Source organism: Salvelinus alpinus, chromosome 19 (genome assembly GCF_045679555.1).
Source record: "Salvelinus alpinus chromosome 19, SLU_Salpinus.1, whole genome shotgun sequence".
Lineage (NCBI taxonomy): Eukaryota > Metazoa > Chordata > Actinopteri > Salmoniformes > Salmonidae > Salvelinus > Salvelinus alpinus.
The window spans coordinates 14,437,008-14,457,401 of record NC_092104.1 but is presented as its reverse complement, the minus strand read 5'-3'; the positions used below and the strand labels follow the sequence as shown (position 1 = coordinate 14,457,401).

Below are 20,394 nucleotides of genomic sequence, written 5' to 3'. Positions count from 1 at the left end.
ATAAATAAAAAATAAAAATAAATAAAGTTGTTTTTTGCAGGACGTAACATATTATACGAAACGGATGACGTGGTACACAATTGGATGACGTAGTACACAAAAAACAGGGAACCATTTTGTCTCAAGAACACCACTTTTAAAACTACTGGCTGAAATTATACAAAAGTTCTGCTACATCACTTTAAGTTAAGTACTTACTTCATACGTATTAAGTTGATAAGTGTGAAATGCAAAGTGTGTTTATGTAGACAACATTCCATCCCACTTTCTCACGCTGCGTTCATATCAAAATCTATTTGAACGGCCCTTCAACTGGTAATATCATGTACATTTTAGTAGACACGCTTATCCAGAGCGACTTACAGCAGTGAGTGCATATATTTTAATATTTGTTCATACTGTGCCCCCGTGGGAATCAAACCCACAACCCTGGCGTTGCAAGTGCCATGCTCTACCAACTGAGCCACACGGGACTAATTCCTAGCGGGAAACTCTTCATTCATCCCTGAGCTCCAACTTCTCCCAAATGCTTAACCTTGATGTCACATATTAAGGAAATTACCTCGATAAAAGCATTTTCGGCAGTTAAATGCAACCACAAAACAATATTATTAAAAGCAATCTATTTATATGGTTTTTGAACACAATAATTTGTTTGCGAGCATGATAGCTGTACTTTTAGTTTACGGTTGACACAGCTTTTTTGCGGTTAGCCAATTAATGTTTCTCAATTAGTTTGAAGCACCTGAATATATTCAACTCATATTTACGACTTCACAACTGGTAATTACCACCTTCCCACTTGGTTATGAATGCAGCGTCACATCCCTACATGTATTTTCTCTCCTCTTACCCTTTCCTCTAATCTCTTTCCTGTCCCTCTCTCTCCTCCCCTCTCACCCTCTGCCCACATCCTCTCCTCCCTCCTCCCCTCTCACCATCTCCGCCCACATTTTGTTCCCCCTATCCTCCTCTCCTAGTCTCCCCCTCTCCCTTTCCTCCTCTTTCTCTCCTCTATTCCTCTCTCCTCCTCTCCCCTCTCACCCTCTCCCCTTCCTTCCTCCCTCTCCTTCCTCACCCTCTCCTCCTCGAAGCTGATGAGGCCCTCATCGTCATCACTCTCTAGTTCCTCCGGTTCTTCGCTGACCAGGGCGTCGAGCTCCGTGTTGGCCAGCCGAGGCCTGAGCAGGGTTAGCAGGCGTTGCAGTGGCGACTGGCCTCCACCAGGGGGGGAACTCTCCTGCTGCTCCAGGTTGTCGCTCTGCTTCTTCGCAAAGTTCACAAATACCTGGATGGAGAGGGAGAGAACACAGAGAAATGAACGGACAGACAAGGGGATATAATTGAGATTTTTTAGCATCAATGTTTGAGCTGCAAGGCCTTCCTCAAGACAAATAACAAAAATGAAAGGGAGCAATGATCAATGTGTGTGCGTACACAGATTTAAAATCGAATTCTCTATTTTGCATATACATTTACAATCTAATGATCTGTACTGTGTCCGTGTGGAAGTGGCTCAAACACAGAGTGACAGTAACTCACGTTGTCCAGTGTGGTCTGGCTGACAGAGTAGTCATCTATCCCCAGCACCTCCACCACCTGCTCCATCTTACTGAACACCTGGGCCAGGGAGATCCTCTCTGACTTCAGCTGGAACTGGACCTTAGTGTGGTGGCTCTCCTGGGAACAGATTCAATTCAATGTCTTTTCTTCCTACCACTGATTCTGCTTCTAGCGGCTATTTTAAAGAAGAGTGTGCTTGTAACAATTGTGATAACTGTGATGACTGTGATAACTGTGATAACTGTGATAACTGTAATAACTTTGATAACTGTGATAACTGTAATAACTGTGATAACTGTAATAACGTGCTTCTACACCTGCATTGCTTGCTGTTTGGGGTTTTAGGCTGGGTGTCTGTACAGCACTTCGAGATATTAGCTGATGTACAAAGGGCTATATAAAATAAACTTGATTGATTGATTGATAACTGTGATAACTGTAATAACTTTGATAACTGTGATAACTGTAATAACTGTGATAACTGTAATAACTGTGATGACTGTGATAACTGTAATAACTGTGATAACTGTGATAACTGTAATAACTGTAATAACTGTGATGACTGTGATAACTGTAATAACTGTGATAACTGTAATAACTGTGATAACTGTAATAACTGTGATGACTGTGATAACTGTACCAACTTTGATAACTGTGATAACTGTGATAACTGTGATAACTGTAATAACTGTGATGACTGTGATGACTGTGATAACTGTGATGACTGTGATAACTGTGATAACTGTAATAACTGTGATAACTGTAATAACTGTGATACCTGTGATAACTGTAATAACTGTAATAACTGTGATAACTGTAATAACTGTAATAACTGTAATGACTGTGATAACTGTGATAACTGTAATAACTGTGATGACTGTGATAACTGTGATAACTGTAATAACTGTGATAACTGTAATAACTGTAATGACTGTGATAACTGTAATGACTGTAATGACTGTGATAACTGTGATAACTGTAATAACTGTGATGACTGTGATAACTGTAATAACTGTGATAACTGTAATAACTGTGATGACTGTGATAACTGTGATAACTGTAATAACTGTAATAACTGTGATAACTGTGATAACTGTGATAACTGTAATAACTGTGATAACTGTGATAACTGTGATAACTGTGATAACTGTAATAACTGTGATAACTGTGATAACTGTGATAACTGTAATAACTGTGATAACTGTGATAACTGTGATAATTGTGATGACTGTGATAACTGTGATAACTGTGATAACTGTGATAATTGTGATGACTGTGATAACTGTGATAACTGTAATAACTGTGATAACTGTTATATGTGGTAGTTTTTTTCAACTAAACTCAGTTGAATGAGCTGACTGTAAGTCTGGATAAGAGCATCTGCTAAATGACTAAAATATACATTTTATGTGCACCTTTAGTACAGCCTCAGGGAAATTCCTGTTGAAGAATCTCACCACCTCCTTCACACTGGAGCTGGTCTTGGTCCGAACTGTGATCATGTAACCATCACCAAACCTGTGGAAGGAAGGGACACAACCAGGGTGAGTTGACAAGTCACCCTGGGTCAATGACTCTTACCTTGATTCTTTGTATACTATCTCCTTGGCTCCTTTATCCAATAGGTTATGAGAAGGAGATGAGGAGAAAGGATATGAGGAAGTATGAATTGAGAAGGAGTCACAGAATACATATAATTGACTTGCCTAGTTAAATATATGTTACATAATTCTCTCTCTATATATATATATATATATATATTTTTTTTTTAATAACAGGATGTGTAACAATCTGGAAAAAACGACAAGTTGAAAGGGTGGAGGAAGTAAAAAAAAAAGTCATTCAGAGGTGATTGCAGACTATATTGGCATGCCATATGTCTCTAACTTCTGGTTGGCCTAGCAACAGAGAAAGGCCAGAGCATGCCCATTAGCTGTGTGTGTGTGTGTGTGTGCGTATGTGTGTGTGTGTGCGTGCGTATGTGTGTGTGTGTGCGTGCGTATGTGTGGGTGTGTGTGCGTGCGTGCGTGCGTGCGTATGTGTGTGTCCGTGTGTGAACTTCTGACCTGTTCTTGAGGTGCTGGATGCTACCCAGGCATTTGAACCTGCCGTTGACCATGATGCCCAGTCTGGTGCACAGAGCCTCACACTCCTCCATACTGCAGACACAGAGACATTCCCATTTCACAGTTCCCATTTCAGACATTTAGCAGACACTCTAATCCAGAGCGATTTACAGTCACCTCTATCAGCAGCATCAGAACCAGGTAGAAACAAACTAGTGCAGGTGTGAATGCAAGGCTGGGAATACACAATTATTACCCAGACACCTCAATAATAAAGGTATTAGTATGCATATTAGCAACACATAGTATGCAGTACATGTCTGATGAGAATGAGTGTCCCACCTGTGTGATGTCAGCACCACAGAGCGTCCCGTCTTGAGGATGTCGAGGATGAGGTTCCAGAGGAATCTGCGGGCCTTAGGATCCATCCCTGTAGTGGGTTCATCCTGGAGGATAATCACACAGTACGGAATCTGAGTTATTTACATCCTGTCCCACAAAGAATAGGACACAATCAGAGCTGATTGTCTCCTGTCTTATCCAGACCAGAATAATTGGATAAACTATCTACAGTATGTAATAATAATAATAATTATGTGGGTGCTTATATTTGTCCTATTTCACATATGTAAAAGTATGTATTATACGCATGTGTGAAAATATGTTCTTTCCATATCCCAATTCTCCCTGAGACACCCTCTGAGAGTGGGGTCACAGCCAGGGTCAACGGTGACCATGGAGCAATTAGGGTTAAGTGCCTTGCTCAAGGGCACATCAACAGATGTTTCACTTTGTCGCCTCGGGGATTTGAACTAGCGACCTTCACGGTTACTGGTCCAACTGCTAGACTCCCTGCCACTTCTATGTGTAGAGTGGAATGAATATCACAACATAGTGATAGATCTTTTAATGAGTGTGGATGAGGTTGAGTCTAACCAGGAATACGAGAGAGGGGTATCCGATGAGGGCGATGGCAGTGGACAGCTTGCGCTTGTTTCCCCCACTGTAGGTGCCAGCGGGCTTGTCTGCATACTTGGACAGCTCCAGTTTCTCCAGGGCCCATGAGACCACCTGGGAAAGGACAAAAGGAAATAAATAGAGGAACTTTTCAACAACAATGATTCAATAAAATCGCACTGTAAAATGCGTAATGTGGAGTGTGTGTGTGCATGCGTTCATTCTTGTGGGTGTGCGTGCGTGCGCTTGTGCGTGTGCGTGTGTGTGTCTGCATAGTAGCCATACCCTTTCCTCGTCCTTCCAGGGGATGCCCCGGAGGCGTGTGTACAGCTCCAGATGCTCTCTGGCTGTCAGGTCTTCAAACAGGGCGTCAAACTGAGGACAGTAGCCAATGCTCTGCTGCACCCTCAACAGCTCCTTCAGGATACTGACAACACAACACATGGACAGAGGGAGCCTCGTGAATCTCTCAACAACAACAACATCAACAGTACCTGGACCCGTATTCATAAAGCATCTAAGAGTAGGAGCGCTGATCAAGGATCAGGTCCTCTCTGTCCATGTAGTCTTTTCACTATGGATTAAAAGGCTAAACTGATCTCAGATCAGCACTCTTACTCTGAGATACTTTTTGAATAGCGGCTCTGATACTACAAACTTCAGCTAACTTTAGCCACCACAAGCTAACAATCAATGAAAGTGATGGGTGCATGTGAGCATGTTTTTTTTAAATGGCCAAATCACCTTTAAAGACCCATCTGGTGTACGTCCCAAATGGCACCATGTTACCTATTAAGTGCACTACTTTTGATCAGGGCCCATCAAAAGTAGTGCACCATAAAGGGAATAGGGTGCGATTTGGGATGTACCCCCGGTGCATTTGTAAAGTACCTGCTCCCCCCTATGAAGGCCTCTCCTCCCGTGGTGCTCTCGTCTCCAGTCAGCATCTTGAAGGTGGTGGTCTTCCCTGCTCCGTTCACACCCAGGAGGCCGAAACACTCCCCAGGACGCACGCCCAAACATAGCCGGTCCACAGCCAAGATACGCCCCATCCTCCTCGATTTGTACACCTGACAGACACAGGACATTGAATTCATTGATAACATTAACACCTTGTGAGACTCTGTTGACCTTGAATAGAGTGTGCTGTGTCTCAAACGGCACCCTGTTGCCTATATAGTGAACCACTTTTGACCGGGCCCTATGGTGCACTAGATAGGGAATAGGATACCATTTGGAGTTAAATAAAGGGGATCTCTGTGTCTGTCTGACCTTGGTGAGGTTGTCAATCTTCAGCATGTCGTTGTCAGCTTCTCCTCTCAGTACTCTCCTTCTCTCACAGGCCACATCCTCATCATCGTCCTCTATGGGCTGGCTGCTGACTGGTACTCTCCTGTTATAAAACACACACACACACACACACACACACACACACACACACACACACACACACACACACACACACACACACACACACACACACACAGGGACAGCATGGAACTAGAACACCGCAGTGGATCTTTTTGGTGTAATATATACACACACACACACACACACACACACACACACACACACACACACACACACACACACACACACACACACACACACACACACACACACACACACACACACACACACACACACACACACACACACACACACACACACACACACAGACAGGGACAGCATGGAACTAGAACACTGCAGTGGATCTTTTTAGTGTAATACACACACACACACACACACACACTAATGCATCCACACTGCACATATAGCACATGCACATTCACACACACACACACACACACACACACACACACACACACACACACACACACACACACACACACACACACACACACACACACACACACACACACACACACACACACACACACACACACACACACACACACACACACTCACGAAGGTTTTCTGAGGAAGTTGTACTGGCACAGGATGGTTATGAAGAATCCTACAAAGCCCTCGATTGTCATGGCAACCAGCCCTCGAGTCACAATATCCCACTCAAATGGAGACTTGATCTTGTCAAACTGACCTGAGAGAGACATAATAAAGAGAGATTTATTTAAAAAAAAATCTCAATTACTTTTATTTATAAAGCCCTTTTTACATCAGCAGTTGTCCCAAACTGCTTAACACAAAGTCTCAAAGTGCTATAGATTGAACATTATTAGCCCAGATATCAAATGTACTGCAGGTACTTGGAATAGCATTTAGAATGTAACCGCACCTATTTTAGCATAGTACTCATTGATGTATTCGTTGTAGGCCATTTCCATCAGGCCGTGACCCAGGTTGTAGTTTGGGAAGATAAGGAAACAGGACTTTAGGTAGCTGTTCACCAGTTTCAGATCCTGCAGAGACCAAAGCAGTGTGAGGTAGTCATGTTAAATATACTAGATCTAACAATACTGCTGGAACTGCTGTAGGGTTATCTGTTTCCTTTCCTAAAATCCCTAGGTTTTCCAAAAATCCTGGTTGGAGGATTCCATATTTCCTGCTTAGTGATTCCTTGGAAACCTGGGAATTTTGGAAAAGTTACAGGAACTCTGCAACCTTAGCTCTAACTGTTGTTATACCGTCAATAGAGTAAGAAACTCACCTTGTCATGCTCAAAGAGCTGCAGCAGGAAGGTGGCTACAGTGGCAGTGATTCCTATGAAGAGGTTGATGACTATGAGGAACACATAGGCCGTGCTGGGCACCTCGAACCAGAAGGAGGCAGGGTACATGACAGGAGTTATAGACCACCTGGAGGGAGGGAGAGGGTGGTGGGAGAGAGAAAGAGAGAGAGAGAGAAAGGGAGGGAGGGAGGGAGGGAGGGAGGGAGGGAGGGAGGGAGGGAGAGAGAGAGAGAGAGAGAGAGAGAGAGAGAGAGAGAGAGAGAGAGAGAGAGAGAGAGAGAGAGAGAGAGAGAGAGAGATACAGAATGATATAACAGGTCATATTCATTAAGTATGCATTACAGTTTCTTGATACCGTCAAGGACAGTTATGCATAATGCATTACTGTTCTTAAAATATGTCATCAAGGGCACAATGTCTATGCTTTTCCCCCCCAGGTTCTGTCATAAATGATGATGGAAATGAAGATCTGGCTCCGGCATCACCACAGGGGGCCTCTTGTGGCATTACACACTAGTGAATGTGACGACTCGGTTTCCTCTTGACAACCTTTAACAAGTAAAGCAAGAAAGGATGTGTCCCAAATAACACTATATTCACTACTTTAGACCAGAGCCCTATGTCAAAAGTAGTGCACTATATAGGGGAAAGGATGCCATTTGGGATGAACTGAGTGGGTAGAGAAAATACATGCCGTGTGGTAAGTAAAGTACACTCACCCGTAGAGGAGGAAGAGAGAGAGGACCGCGGGGAAGTTGGTTGGGGATGTGTATGCAGGAAGGTCAAAGACAAACAGGATAAGGACACAGCACGTGGCTGGCACCAGGTAGTTCAGCTAGGAGACAGAGAGAGACAGGAGCGTTTCAGTTAGATTGGCTGGCACCAGGTAGTTCAGCTAGGAGACAGAGAGAGACAGGATGGTCAGTTAGATTGGCTGGCACCAGGTAGTTCAGCTAGGAGACAGAGAGAGACAGGAGAGTTTCAGTTAGATTGGCTGGCACCAGATAGTTCAGCTAGGAGACAAAGAGAGAGACAGGAGCGTTTCAGTTAGATTGGCTGGCACCAGGTAGTTCGGCTAGGAGACAGAGAGAGACAGGAGCGTTTCAGTTAGATTGGCTGGCACCAGGTAGTTCAGCTAGGAGACAAAGAGAGAGACAGGAGCGTTTCAGTTAGATTGGCTGGCACCAGGTAGTTCAGCTAGGAGACAAAGAGAGAGACAGGAGCGTTTCAGTTAGATTGGCTGGCACCAGGTAGTTCAGCTAGGAGACAGAGAGAGACAGGAGCGTTTCAGTTAGATTGGCTGGCACCAGGTAGTTCAGCTAGGAGACAAAGAGAGAGACAGGAGCGTTTCAGTTAGATTGGCTGGCACCAGGTAGTTCAGCTAGGAGACAGAGAGAGACAGGAGCGTTTCAGTTAGATTGGCTGGCACCAGGTAGTTCAGCTAGGAGACAGAGAGAGACAGGATGGTCAGTTAGATTGGCTGGCACCAGGTAGTTCAGCTAGGAGACAGAGAGAGACAGGAGCGTTTCAGTTAGATTGGCTGGCACCAGGTAGTTCAGCTAGGAGACAGAGAGAGACAGGAGCGTTTCAGTTAGATTGGCTGGCACCAGGTAGTTCAGCTAGGAGACAGAGAGAGACAGGAGCGTTTCAGTTAGATTGGCTGGCACCAGGTAGTTCAGCTAGGAGACAGAGAGAGACAGGAGCGTTTCAGTTAGATTGGCTGGCACCAGGTAGTTCAGCTAGGAGACAGAGAGAGACAGGAGCGTTTCAGTTAGATTGGCTGGCACCAGGTAGTTCAGCTAGGAGACAGAGAGAGACAGGAGCGTTTCAGTTAGATTGGCTGGCACCAGGTAGTTCAGCTAGGAGACAGAGAGAGAGACAGGAGCGTTTCAGTTAGATTGGCTGGCACCAGGTAGTTCAGCTAGGAGACAGAGAGAGACAGGAGAGTTTCAGTTAGATTGGCTGGCACCAGGTAGTTCAGCTAGGAGACAGAGAGAGACAGGAGCGTTTCAGTTAGATTGGCTGGCAGAAATACACTATATCTCTCAAACATTCATAGAACCATCTATGTATGAATAGTACACAACACAAGCAGGCGGATGACAGACAGAATGACAATCCACTAGGAGTGGTTCAGCATGGAAAGCAAAGCAGTATTAAACTGGATTTAACCTTGTAGTTGCATCAATGTCTGGGGTCCAGTTCTGTAGAAAACTAACTACCACCTACTCTACACTGGTTTAGCTGTTCAGCGGTTTAACTCTCAATTAAATCAAATTTCAATTTACGGGCTTTATTGGCATGGGAAACATATGTTTACATTGCCAAAGCAAGTGAAGTAGATAATAAACAAAAGTGAAATAAACTATAAAAATTAACAGTTAACATTACACTCACAACATTTACAAAATAATGAAGACACTTCAAATGTCATATTATGTGCAAATAGTTAAAGCACAAAAGTGAAAATAAACAAACAAAAATATGGGTTGTATTTACAGTGGTGTTTGTTCTTCGCTGGTTGCCCTTTCCTTGTAGCAACACTTCACAAATCTTGCTGCTGTGATGGCACACAGCAGCAAGATTCACCCAATAGATATGGGAGTTTATCAAAAATGGATTTGTTTTTGAATTCTTTTTGGATCTGTGTAATCTGAGGGAAATATGTGTCTCTAATATGGTCACACATTTGGCAGGAGGTTAGGAAGTGCAGCTCAGTTTCTACCTCATTTTGTGGGCAGTGTGCACATAGCCTGTCTTCTCTTGAGAGCCAGGTCTGCCTACGGCGGCCTTTCTCAATAGCAAGTCTATGCTCACTGAGTTTGTACATAGTCAAAGCTTTCCTTAAGTTTGTGTTAGTCACAGTGGTCAGGTATATTCGGCTACTGTGTACTCTGTTAAGGGCCAAATTGCATTCTAGTTTGCTCAGTTTTTTTGTTAATTCTTTCCAATGTGTCAAGTAATTATATTTTTGTTTCCTCATGATTTGTTTGGGTCTAATTGTGTTGCTGTCCTGGGGCTCTGTGGAGTCTGTATTGTGTTTATGAAAAAGGCCGCAGGACCAGCTTGCTTAGGGGACTCTTCTCCAGGTTAATCTCTCTGTAGGTGATGGCTTTGTTATGCATGGTTTGGGAATCGCTTCCCATTAGGTGGTTGTAGAATTTAAAGGCTCTTTTCTGGATAATGATCATTAGTGGGTATCGGTCTAATTCTTCTCTGCATGCATTATTTGGTGTTTTTTGGTAGGTTTCCACACTTCTTTCCTTCCATCTATAGCATTTCTCTATATTATTCAGTTCCTTTGGCTTTGATGCCTAATGATTGAGTATTTCTCTGTTCAAGTAGACTGTGATTTTGCTGTGATCTGATACAGGTGTCAGTGGGCTGACTGTACATGCTCTGAGAGACTCTGGGTTGAGGTCAGTGATAAAGTAGTCTACAGTACTACTGCCAAGAGATGAGCTATAGGTGTACCTACCGTAGGAGTCCCCTCAAAGCCTACCATTGACTATGTACATACCCAGAGTGTGACAGAGCTGCAGGAGTTGTGATCCGTTTTTGTTGGTTATGTTGTCGTAGTTGTGCCTAGGGGGGCATATGGGGAGGGAATGCTGTCACCTCCAAGTAGGTGTTTGTCCCACTGTGAGCTGAGGGTGTCAGGTTCTTGTCCAGTTCTGGCATTTAGGTCGCCACAGACTTGTACATGTCCCTGCACCTGGAAATGATTGATTTCCCCCTCCAGGATGGAGAAGCTGTCTTCATTAAAGTATGGGGATTCTAGTGGGGGGATATAGGTAGCACACAGGAGGACATTTTTCTCTGTTGAGATAATTTCCTTTTGAATTTCTAGCCAAATGTGAAATGTTCCTGTTTTGATTAATTTAATAGAGTGAGTTAGGTCTGCTCTATATCAAATTAGCATACCCCCTGAGTCCCTTCCCTGTTTCACACCTGGTAGTTTGGTGGATGGTACTACAGTAGCATAAAGGGCAACCAGTGGGTCCATCTCCTCTATACCATGTTTCTTGTAGGATGACAATGTCTGTATTTCTGATTTCTTTGAGGAAGTCCACGTTCCTGCTCTTTAGGCCAAAGGCAGATGACCTCAGGCCTTGGATATTTGAGGATCAAATAAGTTCTCACTCACACCCACCCACCCACCCACCCACCCACACACACACACACACACACAGACACACTCCACCCCACTCCCTCTTACCATGTCCCATACGTAGTTGGCCAGCCAGTAGATGACTGGGTCACATCCAGAGACAAACTGCAGGTGCTTCGCCTTGGTAGACTTTTCTGCCACTAGGAAGACCACAAAGCTGGCTGGTACAAAGGACATGGCCACGATGATGAAGATGGCTATCACCACATCAGTGCCCTGGAGCCTGGAGGGACAAACAGAGATTTAGTAAGACAGTGTGTGCGTCTCAAATGGCACCCTATGTCAGGGGTATTCAACGCTTACACCCTGAGGTCTGGAGCCTGCAGCTTTCTTCTTCTACCTGATCATTAACTGCACCCACCTGGTATCACAGGTCTAAATCAGTTCCCAGGTCTAAATCAGTTCCCAGGTCTAAATCAGTTCCCAGGTCTAAATCAGTTCCCAGGTCTAAATCAGTTCCCAGGTCTAAATCAGTTCCCAGGTCTAAATCAGTCCCTGATTAGAGGAGAACAATGAAAAAGCACAGTAGAACTGGCTTTGAGACTCAGAGTTGAGTTTGAGGGCCCTATATAGTGAACTACTTTCAACCAGGGCCCATAGGGATCTGGTCAAAAGGCCCACAGGGATCTGGTCAAAAGGCCCACAGGGATCTGGTCAAAAGGCCCACAGGGATCTGGTTAAAAGGCCCACAGGGATCTGGTTAAAAGGCCCACAGGGATCTGGTCAAAAGGCCCACAGGGATCTGGTCAAAATTAGTGCATGATATTTCGGGAACAGGGTACCGTTTGGGACACAACCTTGGTAAGACAGTTCTTTTAAGAGATATGCCACAGTTTAATATACATTAACTGGATATATTGATTCTTACAGGTAGTCCAAAGAGAGCCTTGCACTGGTCCGGTTCATAGGGTGGTTGGTCAGGGTGATTCCTGTGAGCCCAAACACATCAAGAAGAGGGGTTAGATGGGGGCAGATACTGTACAATCCCATATAAGATCCCCAGATACTAAGGAACCTTGGACATACATTTTCACATAAATAGCTACTCAGTTCACAGAATCCTAGCCTGAGTGCCAGTGTGTTTGTGCTATTATACCAACTCTCTGTCCCTCACATGTTTGGCTTGACAATGAAAGCAATTGACTTGGCAAGAACACAAACAGATCTGGGAGCAGGCTAACAGAACCCCACATACCCCAGGTAATATTATGCTTCGAAGTATGTATAGGCAGCCTCTCTCACCGTATGCAGCAGGGTTGCCCTTGCCTGGAGGCAGGTTGGCGCGCAGGATGGCGTTGTTGAGGACATTGAGATAGGTTGGCATGCTGTGGTACCCTTTATTATTGTATAGCACCTATTGGTAGGGGACAAGTCTGTCACTGACAATGACAGAGCAGCACAAATAGCTAAGTGTTATAATGACCCTGGACCCCAACAGCTAATAGGGATCCTAATAAAATACAACAACAAAAAATACCATCAAACTGACACCAAAGTTGTGTCTCAAGTGCACTTCTTTTGACCAAGGCCCAGGTCAAAATTGGTGCCATATATAGGGAATAAGGTGCCATTTGGAACGTATCCTGTCCCTTTAAGACAATGGCCTTCTGCTCACCTGAGCTGATCTGCGCACGGCTATTTTGCGAACCATGGGCGGATTATTTTTCCCAAAGGATGCTGGGACTGATTTCTGTATGTTGCCTACAGTGAGTCCTCCATATCTAGAGAGAGAGAGAAAATAAGAAACAGAAATGGGAAGAGATAGAAAGACAATTGGATGGATGCCATACCTCTTCCCCTCCTTCCCTGTGTGTGTGTGTGTGTGTGTGTGTGTGTGTGTGTGTGTGTGTGTGTGTGTGTGTGTGTGTGTGTGTGTGTGTGTGTGTGTGTGTGTGTGTGTGTGTGTGTGTGTGTGTGTGTGTGTGTGTGTGTGTGTGTGTGTGTGTGTGTGTGAGTCTAAGCCCATGCATTAGTGTGTTACCTGTGCAGGCGCAGTCTGTCAGAGGTGTAGAGGAGGTACTCTGACACGTTGCGCCCGGTGATGTCCACCAGAATGTCCCCAGTGACCACCTTCATAAGGGGCGGCCGCCCCCCGACCCCACTGGGGCAGGAGAAGCCCGTCCCCTGCATAGAGCAGATACAACGAACCGGCTCCCGGATAGACAGAGGCAAGGTGGGGGGAGAGGTCACTGTTTCTGAGGACACACACAGTACAGGGGGCAGGATTAGGGGGGCTACTGTACAGGACAGTAGAGTGAGTCAGCCTTGTTTCAACCAGAATGGCCCATACAGGACTCTGTAGCTATAATTGTCAGACAAGACATCATAAAATAAAGTAATATAATGTGATAGTGTAATTAAATAATATATTGATATGACAGCTAAAACATTTGCCTACATACAATACATATAAAGTAGCAAACATATCCTTTATCCTTTACCACCTGAGCCTGGCAGAGACTTACCCCGGACAGTGGTAAGAGTGGCAGCAGTGAAGTTCCACAGTCTATCCTCAAAGCGAGGGTCGGGGTCATCTGAGGGGGCTGGCGAGGGGGGAGGGGGTACGAAGTTGGACAGGGGCACTCCCTGGGTGAAGGAATCCAGACACATGGAGTCAAAGTAGCGGGCAGCTAGGGTTTTGGAGTTGTTGGCGCTGGGGTTGAGCGTCTGTGCCAGCTGGTCCAGGGTGCTGTTGAAGGGCGTTTTGAGGACGCAGGTGGCGCCCACGCCAGAAGGCAGACGGAGCGTGTTGGCGATCTTCTGAGGGCTGGCGTCTGGGGACAGTTTACTGCTGAGGAGAGGAAGAACAGGAGGCTGTTGTAAAGTTACAAACACCAGCTTTACAACATTGGTGGCCTGTAGATTTGGACTAATGATTTTATGCATTATGGGTGATAACTGAGATAAGATAAATGAAAGAATAATGCTAGTTGTCAGAAGGAATGATATTATTTGGGATGTGTAAAAATGCATTTACATTGTTTATATGTTGTCATGATGGTAATGAGTGACATACGGCATCCTACTCCATGTCTGTCTGACCTGTACTGTGGGCGGTCTTCGTTGGCGTAGGGGATAAAGTTGCCACGAGGCTGGGTGTAGTTGTGGTACTGTGATGGAGACAAGACCAATGGTGGCAGATCTCCTGAAGAACACAAGAACAGAGATCACATAAAGACAACCTACAAACACTGACAAACAGCCAAGTCCATTTGAACTTCAACTGTAGCTAGTTGAACTTGTGAAAAACAGTACTTGTCTTTCTTACATTCACACATGCACTTGCTTTTTTCTTCCTGGCTGATTCTGCTGAACGTGGCTATTTTGAAGAAGAGTCTACTTGCAATAACTGTTGTGGGTGTTTTTTTCCCTTCTAAACTTAGTTGAGTGCAGTGACTGTAAGTCGCTCTAGATAAGAAGTTCTGCTACATGACTAAATTATTAATGTAAATTATAAGTCAAGTTGTCCTCACCGATGGAAGGCACCGACAGGGCTACGGTCATGGCCACACAGACGAAGAACGCAGGCAGCAGGATCTGAGAGAAAAGACCCTTGGTGTTCCTCTTGGCACAGTGGAACCTCTTCACGATGAGGCCATGGAACTGACGTAGCCTCAGCCACCACCCCTCCAGCTTGACGCTGCCCTGGCCCTCCAGAACCACAGGCTGCTCAGGGCCAGAGGTCTCATCCGCTTCTGCTAGATATACAGAGACATTGAGAGTGAAAAATCATCTGACACAATGGAGTAACATACCCTCGTTAGCTCATCCAACCACACTGTATTTCATTGCACCATGTCATTGGTTGATGTGGTAAAATATCATGTGTTCTTGTGTTCTTAATAGAGTTACAAAGGGAGAGCATATTACTGGAAAATGTTCATCAGTAAACTACCAGAAATGTTGTAACTTTCAAGGAATATGTGGAATTTTATTAGATGACATCTTGTGGCCTTTTGGGTACTTCAGATTACCACAGGTGTCTGTAATTACTGTATCTTTGGCCCTCTGTGTGGCCTTAACACATGTCAAATATATATATATATAACAATCTAAGAAGATGATTTTTAAGGAATTTTAAATGACAAACCTGAAAAAGATTATCCTAAATATAAACCATCAAGTTACCATTGGTGTTTAATATGAAGGTTTCAGCATGAAATACAATTTACATATTTTTTACACACTTTTATTTGTTTGACTCTGTCAATATGTTTTTTTTTGTGAATGTTTTGGCGATAAACTGGTGGCTATAGTGAAAAAAGACAATAGCTGGATAAGTTGCAGAGTTCATTGAAAATCATTTTCATTAATTAGTTATTTTCTCTTGAACCAAATGGTCTACAAGAAAGTCAAGGACAATATGGACACAGATATAAAAACAAAAACAATAATAGCTGTATATTAATTCAATTTTTAAGAAGTTATTCAAGTATACATTACCAAAATTACCATAGATTCTGGTAACTTTGGTAAATTACCAGTAGCTTTTAACCCAAGTTCTTAATAACCTCCCTGGTTAAATATAATGAAGGTAATAATGTTTTTCAATGAGTTACACCCTCTCTATCTTATTCAGTCTATCGTATGACATAACAGTGGTACGCTACTCAGTCTAAGGGATTATGAGGGCTGGGATGGATCCTCTCTTACCCGTCAGGCTGGTAGAGTCAGGGTCTTGTCCGTTGTCGAAGAGGGGGCAGTAGTCTCCGTAGAAGTCTGTGTAGAGCCCCCCCTCGTCCCCCCGCACGGACCCCAGGGAGGAGGAGGAGCGCAGGGACGACTGACTCTGGCTGAGCCTGGAGCAGTTTACCAGGTTACTGAGCTCTACCCCTGGTCTCAGTACACTGCTGCTGCCTCCTGCAGGAGCCCCCGGCCCCGGGCCATCACCCTGCGGATAGGGATAAAGTAAAATAAATAAGCATTTTCTGAACCAGAACGGCCAATAGAGCAGGAGCCTATTTCATGTTTCTGTAACGTGGGGCAGCTTGATGTACAAGTACACCCCCTGGACAGAACACAAGTCTATCGAAGGGATGAAGGATGGGTAAGATAGACAAATCAATTAATTCATTAGTCATTCAAGGGTGTCTCTATCAATTAGAAAATGTTGGAATACTTTTAAATTAAATAAAAATGTGGGGTGATATTCTGGATCACTAGATATCTGAATTAGTTAAAGTATATTAAAAATGTTCTGTTTTGCAACCATCAAGTAATTGATTCTGAAAAAAATAGTGTTGAACTCATCCCTACCTGCGGCCCTCCAGGGGCCCCCAGACCCACCACCGCAGCAGCAGGCTTCCCCACTGAGCTACCGCCCGGGGAATCCTTCATGTCTGGGAGGAGAGAGCGATCATGATTAACATTTAAAGAGAGTTGTAACACCAACACTAAAGACCAAATACACTATAGATACAAAAGTATGTGGACACCCCTTCAAATTAGTGGATTCGGCTATTTCAGCCCCATCCGTTGCTGACAGGTGTATGAAATCGAGCACACAGCCATGCCATGCAATCTCCATGACAGTAGAATTGTCTTACTGAAGAGCTCAGTGACTTTCAACGTACAGTTGAAGTCGGAAGTTTACATACACTTAGGTTGGAGTCATTAAAACTCATTTTTCAACCACTCCACAAATTTATGGTTAACAAACTATAGTTTTGGCAAGTCGGTTAGGACATCTACTTTGTGCATGACAAAAGCAATTTTTCCAAAAATTCTTATAATTCACTGTATCACAATTCCAGTGGGTCAGAAGTTAACATACACTAAGTTGACTGTACCTTTAAACAACAAATTCCAGAAAATGAAGCTTCTGATAGGCTAATTGACATAATTTGAGTCAATTGGAGGTGTACCCGTGGATGTATTTCAAGGCCTACCTTCAAACTGAGTCCCTCTTTGCTTGACATCATGGGAAAATCCAAACAAATCATCCAAGACTTCAGAAAAAAATTGTAGACCTCCACAAGTCTGGTTCATCCTTGGGAGCAATTTCCAAATGCCTGAAGGTACCACGTTCATCCGTACAAACAATAGTATGCAAGTATAAACACCATGGGACCACGCAGCCGCCATACCGCTCAGGAAGGAGACGCGTTCTGTCTCCTAGAGATTAACGTACTTTGCTGCGAAAAGTGCAAATAAATCCCAGAACAACAGCAAAGGACCTTGTGAAGATGCTGGAGAAAACAGGTACAAAAGTATCTATATCCACAGTAAAACGAGTCCTATATCAGCAAGGAAGAAGCCACTGCTCCAAAACCGCCATAAAAAAGCCAGACTACAGTTTGCAACTGCACATGGGGACAAAGATTGTACTTTTTGGAGAAATGTCCTCTGGTCTGATGAAACAAATGACCATTGTTATGTTTGGAGGAAAAAGGGGGAGGCTTGCAAGACGAAGATCACCATCCAAACCGTGAAGCACTCATGTTGTGAGGGTGCTTTGCTGCAGTAGGGACTGGTGCACTTCACAAAATAGATGGCGTCATGAGAAAGGAAAATTATGTGGATATTTTGAAGCAGCATCTCAAGACATCAGTCAGGAAGTTAAAGCTTGGTCGCAAACGGGTCTTCCAAATGGACAATGACCCCAAACATACTTCCAAAGTTGTGGCAAAATGGCATAAAAACAACAAAGTCAAGGTATTGGAGTGGCCATCACAAAGCCCTGATCTCAATCTTATAGAAAATGTGTGGGCAGAACTGAAAAAGTGTGTGCGAGCAAGGAGGCTTACAAACCTGACTCAGTTACACCAGCTCTGTCAGGAGGAATGGGCCAAAATTCACCCAACTTATTATGGGAAGCTTGTGGAAGGCTACCCGAAACATTTGACCCAAGTTAACAATTTAAAGGCAATGCTACCAAATTACAATTGAATGTATGTAAACTTCTGACCCACTGGGAATGTGATGAAAGAAATAAAAGCTGAAATAAATCATTCTCTCTAAAATGATTCTGACATTTCACATTCTTAAAATAAAGTGGTGATCCTAACTGACCTAAAACAGGGAATTTTTACTGGGATTAAATGTCAGGAATTGTGAAGAACTGAGTTTAAATGTATTTGGCTAAGGTATATGTAAACTTACGACTTCAACTGTACCATCATAAGACACCACTTTCCAACAAGTCAGTTTGTCAAATTTCTGACCTGCTAGAGCTGCCCCGGTCAAGTGTAAGTGCTCTTATTGTGAAGTGGGAACGTCTAGGAGCAACAACAGCTCAGAAGTGAAGTGGTAGGTCACACAAAATCAAAGTGCCATAGCGCGTATCGCATAAAAATCATCTGTCCTCGGTTGCAACACTCACTACCAAGTTCCAAACTTCCTCTGAAAGCAACGTTAGCACAAGAACTGTTTGTCGGGAGCTTCATGAAATGGGTTTCCATGGCCGAGCAGCCGCACACAAGACTAAGATCACTATGCGCAATGCCAAGCATGGGCTGGAGTGGTATAAAACTTGCCGCCATTGGACTCTGGAGCAGTGGAAATGTGTTCTCTGTAGTGATTAATCACGCTTCGCCATCTGGCAGTCCGACGGATGAATCTGGTTTTGTCGGATGCCCGGAGAACACTACCTGCCCCAATGCATAGTGCCAACTGTAAAGTTTGGTGGAGGAGGAATAATGGTTTGGGGCTGTTTTTCATGGTTCGGGTTAGGCCGCTTTGTTCCAGTGTAGGCAAATCTTAACGCTACAGCATACAATGACATTCTAGCCGATTCTGTGTTTCCAACTTTGTGGCAACAGTTTGGGGAAGGCCCTTTTCTGTTTCAGCATGACAATTCCCCCGTGCACAAAGCGAGGTTCATACAGAAAAGGTTTGTCGAGATCCGTGTGGAAGAACTTGACTGGCCTGCACAGAGCCCTGACCTCAACCCAGTCGAACACCTTTGGGATGAATTGGAATGCCGACTGCGAGCCACCTAATCATCCAACATCAGTGCTCAACCTCACTAATGCGCTTGTGGCTGAATGGAAGAAAGTCCCCGTAGCAATGTTCCAACATCTAGTGGAAAGCCTTCCCAGAAAAGTGGAGGCTGTTATAGCAGCAAAGGGCGGACCAACTCCATATTAATGCTCATGATTTTGGAATGAGATGTTCCACGAGCAAGTGTTGACATACTTCTGGTCATGTAGTGTAGATAACTTGTGAAAAGTCTATATCAGCATTTAACATCCGGCAACTCAGACACTGCACTGCATGCTCAGCAGAAAGGAAAATCATGTAATTAATGTCCTTCTATAAACAACTTTATTGATCCGTGTAGCCACAGACAGACACACTGGGATTTGGTCTCATAGAATCACTAGAATGGGAATCCCTATTCAAGTCAATGATACCATAATGAGTGGATTGGATTGGCAGCCATTTTGAATGTGCTCACCAGCATCACTGTTCTCCAGGGACTGGTCCTCCTCTGACACCTTGAGGAAGACCTCCTCCAGAGTGGTGTCCATCACCCCGAAACTGGTCAGAGCCAGGTGGTCCAGATTCTGCTCTAACGCCTGGGAATAGGGAATATGGGCTGTGGTTAAAAGTAGTGCACTATAAAGGGAATAGGGTGCCATTTGGAACGCTCCCTTTCTGTGTCTGAGTGAGTACCTGTCTGTTTGTCTCTCTCTATTTGACTTTGTGCCTCTAGGTCTGTGTTTGTGTCTGGGTGGAAGTGTGTACCTGAAAGAGCCTCTCGAAGCAGCCCTTCTTGACAGCCTCCGAAGGCAGCACGTAGGACAGCTCAGTGTTAGAGTCAGACACCAGCAGACAGGACCCCACGAACTGACGGATGAACTTGGTGACCCGGGCCTCCGAGCAGGGAGACAGGGAGGAGGGGGACAGGGAGGAGGAGGGAGACAGGGAGGAGGAGGAGCAAGGAGACAGGAAGAATGGAGGCTTGGTGACCTGGTCTGGAGGCACAAACACACAGCATTATGGATGGAGGGAGGACAAGGAGAATAAAACACACAGCATTATGG

At 44.4% G+C, this 20,394-nt stretch overlaps 1 protein-coding gene across 4 annotated transcripts in view; it reads right to left on the bottom strand.

Annotated features, from left to right (window-relative positions):
• The window catches only part of LOC139545038 (ATP-binding cassette sub-family A member 2-like), a 129,855-nt gene that overhangs the window by 4,394 nt on the left and 105,067 nt on the right, over positions 1-20,394 (bottom strand). For 2 of the 4 annotated variants that reach the window (XM_071352394.1, XM_071352395.1), the window contains exons 25-49: positions 20,096-20,325; positions 19,806-19,926; positions 16,664-16,746; positions 16,061-16,298; positions 14,881-15,105; positions 14,450-14,552; positions 13,873-14,198; positions 13,389-13,602; positions 13,023-13,128; positions 12,650-12,761; positions 12,276-12,336; positions 11,456-11,630; positions 7,956-8,071; positions 7,216-7,363; positions 6,844-6,967; positions 6,516-6,648; positions 5,859-5,979; positions 5,478-5,656; positions 4,872-5,013; positions 4,566-4,700; positions 3,972-4,075; positions 3,630-3,722; positions 2,979-3,081; positions 1,543-1,680; positions 1,079-1,288 (exon numbers count right to left, since the gene is read on the bottom strand). In XM_071352394.1, the coding sequence (XP_071208495.1) occupies positions 1,079-1,288; positions 1,543-1,680; positions 2,979-3,081; positions 3,630-3,722; positions 3,972-4,075; positions 4,566-4,700; positions 4,872-5,013; positions 5,478-5,656; positions 5,859-5,979; positions 6,516-6,648; positions 6,844-6,967; positions 7,216-7,363; positions 7,956-8,071; positions 11,456-11,630; positions 12,276-12,336; positions 12,650-12,761; positions 13,023-13,128; positions 13,389-13,602; positions 13,873-14,198; positions 14,450-14,552; positions 14,881-15,105; positions 16,061-16,298; positions 16,664-16,746; positions 19,806-19,926; positions 20,096-20,325 (3,740 nt within the window). The remainder of the gene's footprint in view (positions 1-1,078; positions 1,289-1,542; positions 1,681-2,978; positions 3,082-3,629; positions 3,723-3,971; positions 4,076-4,565; positions 4,701-4,871; positions 5,014-5,477; positions 5,657-5,858; positions 5,980-6,515; positions 6,649-6,843; positions 6,968-7,215; positions 7,364-7,955; positions 8,072-11,455; positions 11,631-12,275; positions 12,337-12,649; positions 12,762-13,022; positions 13,129-13,388; positions 13,603-13,872; positions 14,199-14,449; positions 14,553-14,880; positions 15,106-16,060; positions 16,299-16,663; positions 16,747-19,805; positions 19,927-20,095; positions 20,326-20,394) is intronic. The other 2 variants (XM_071352397.1, XM_071352396.1) reach the window with 2 other exon arrangements.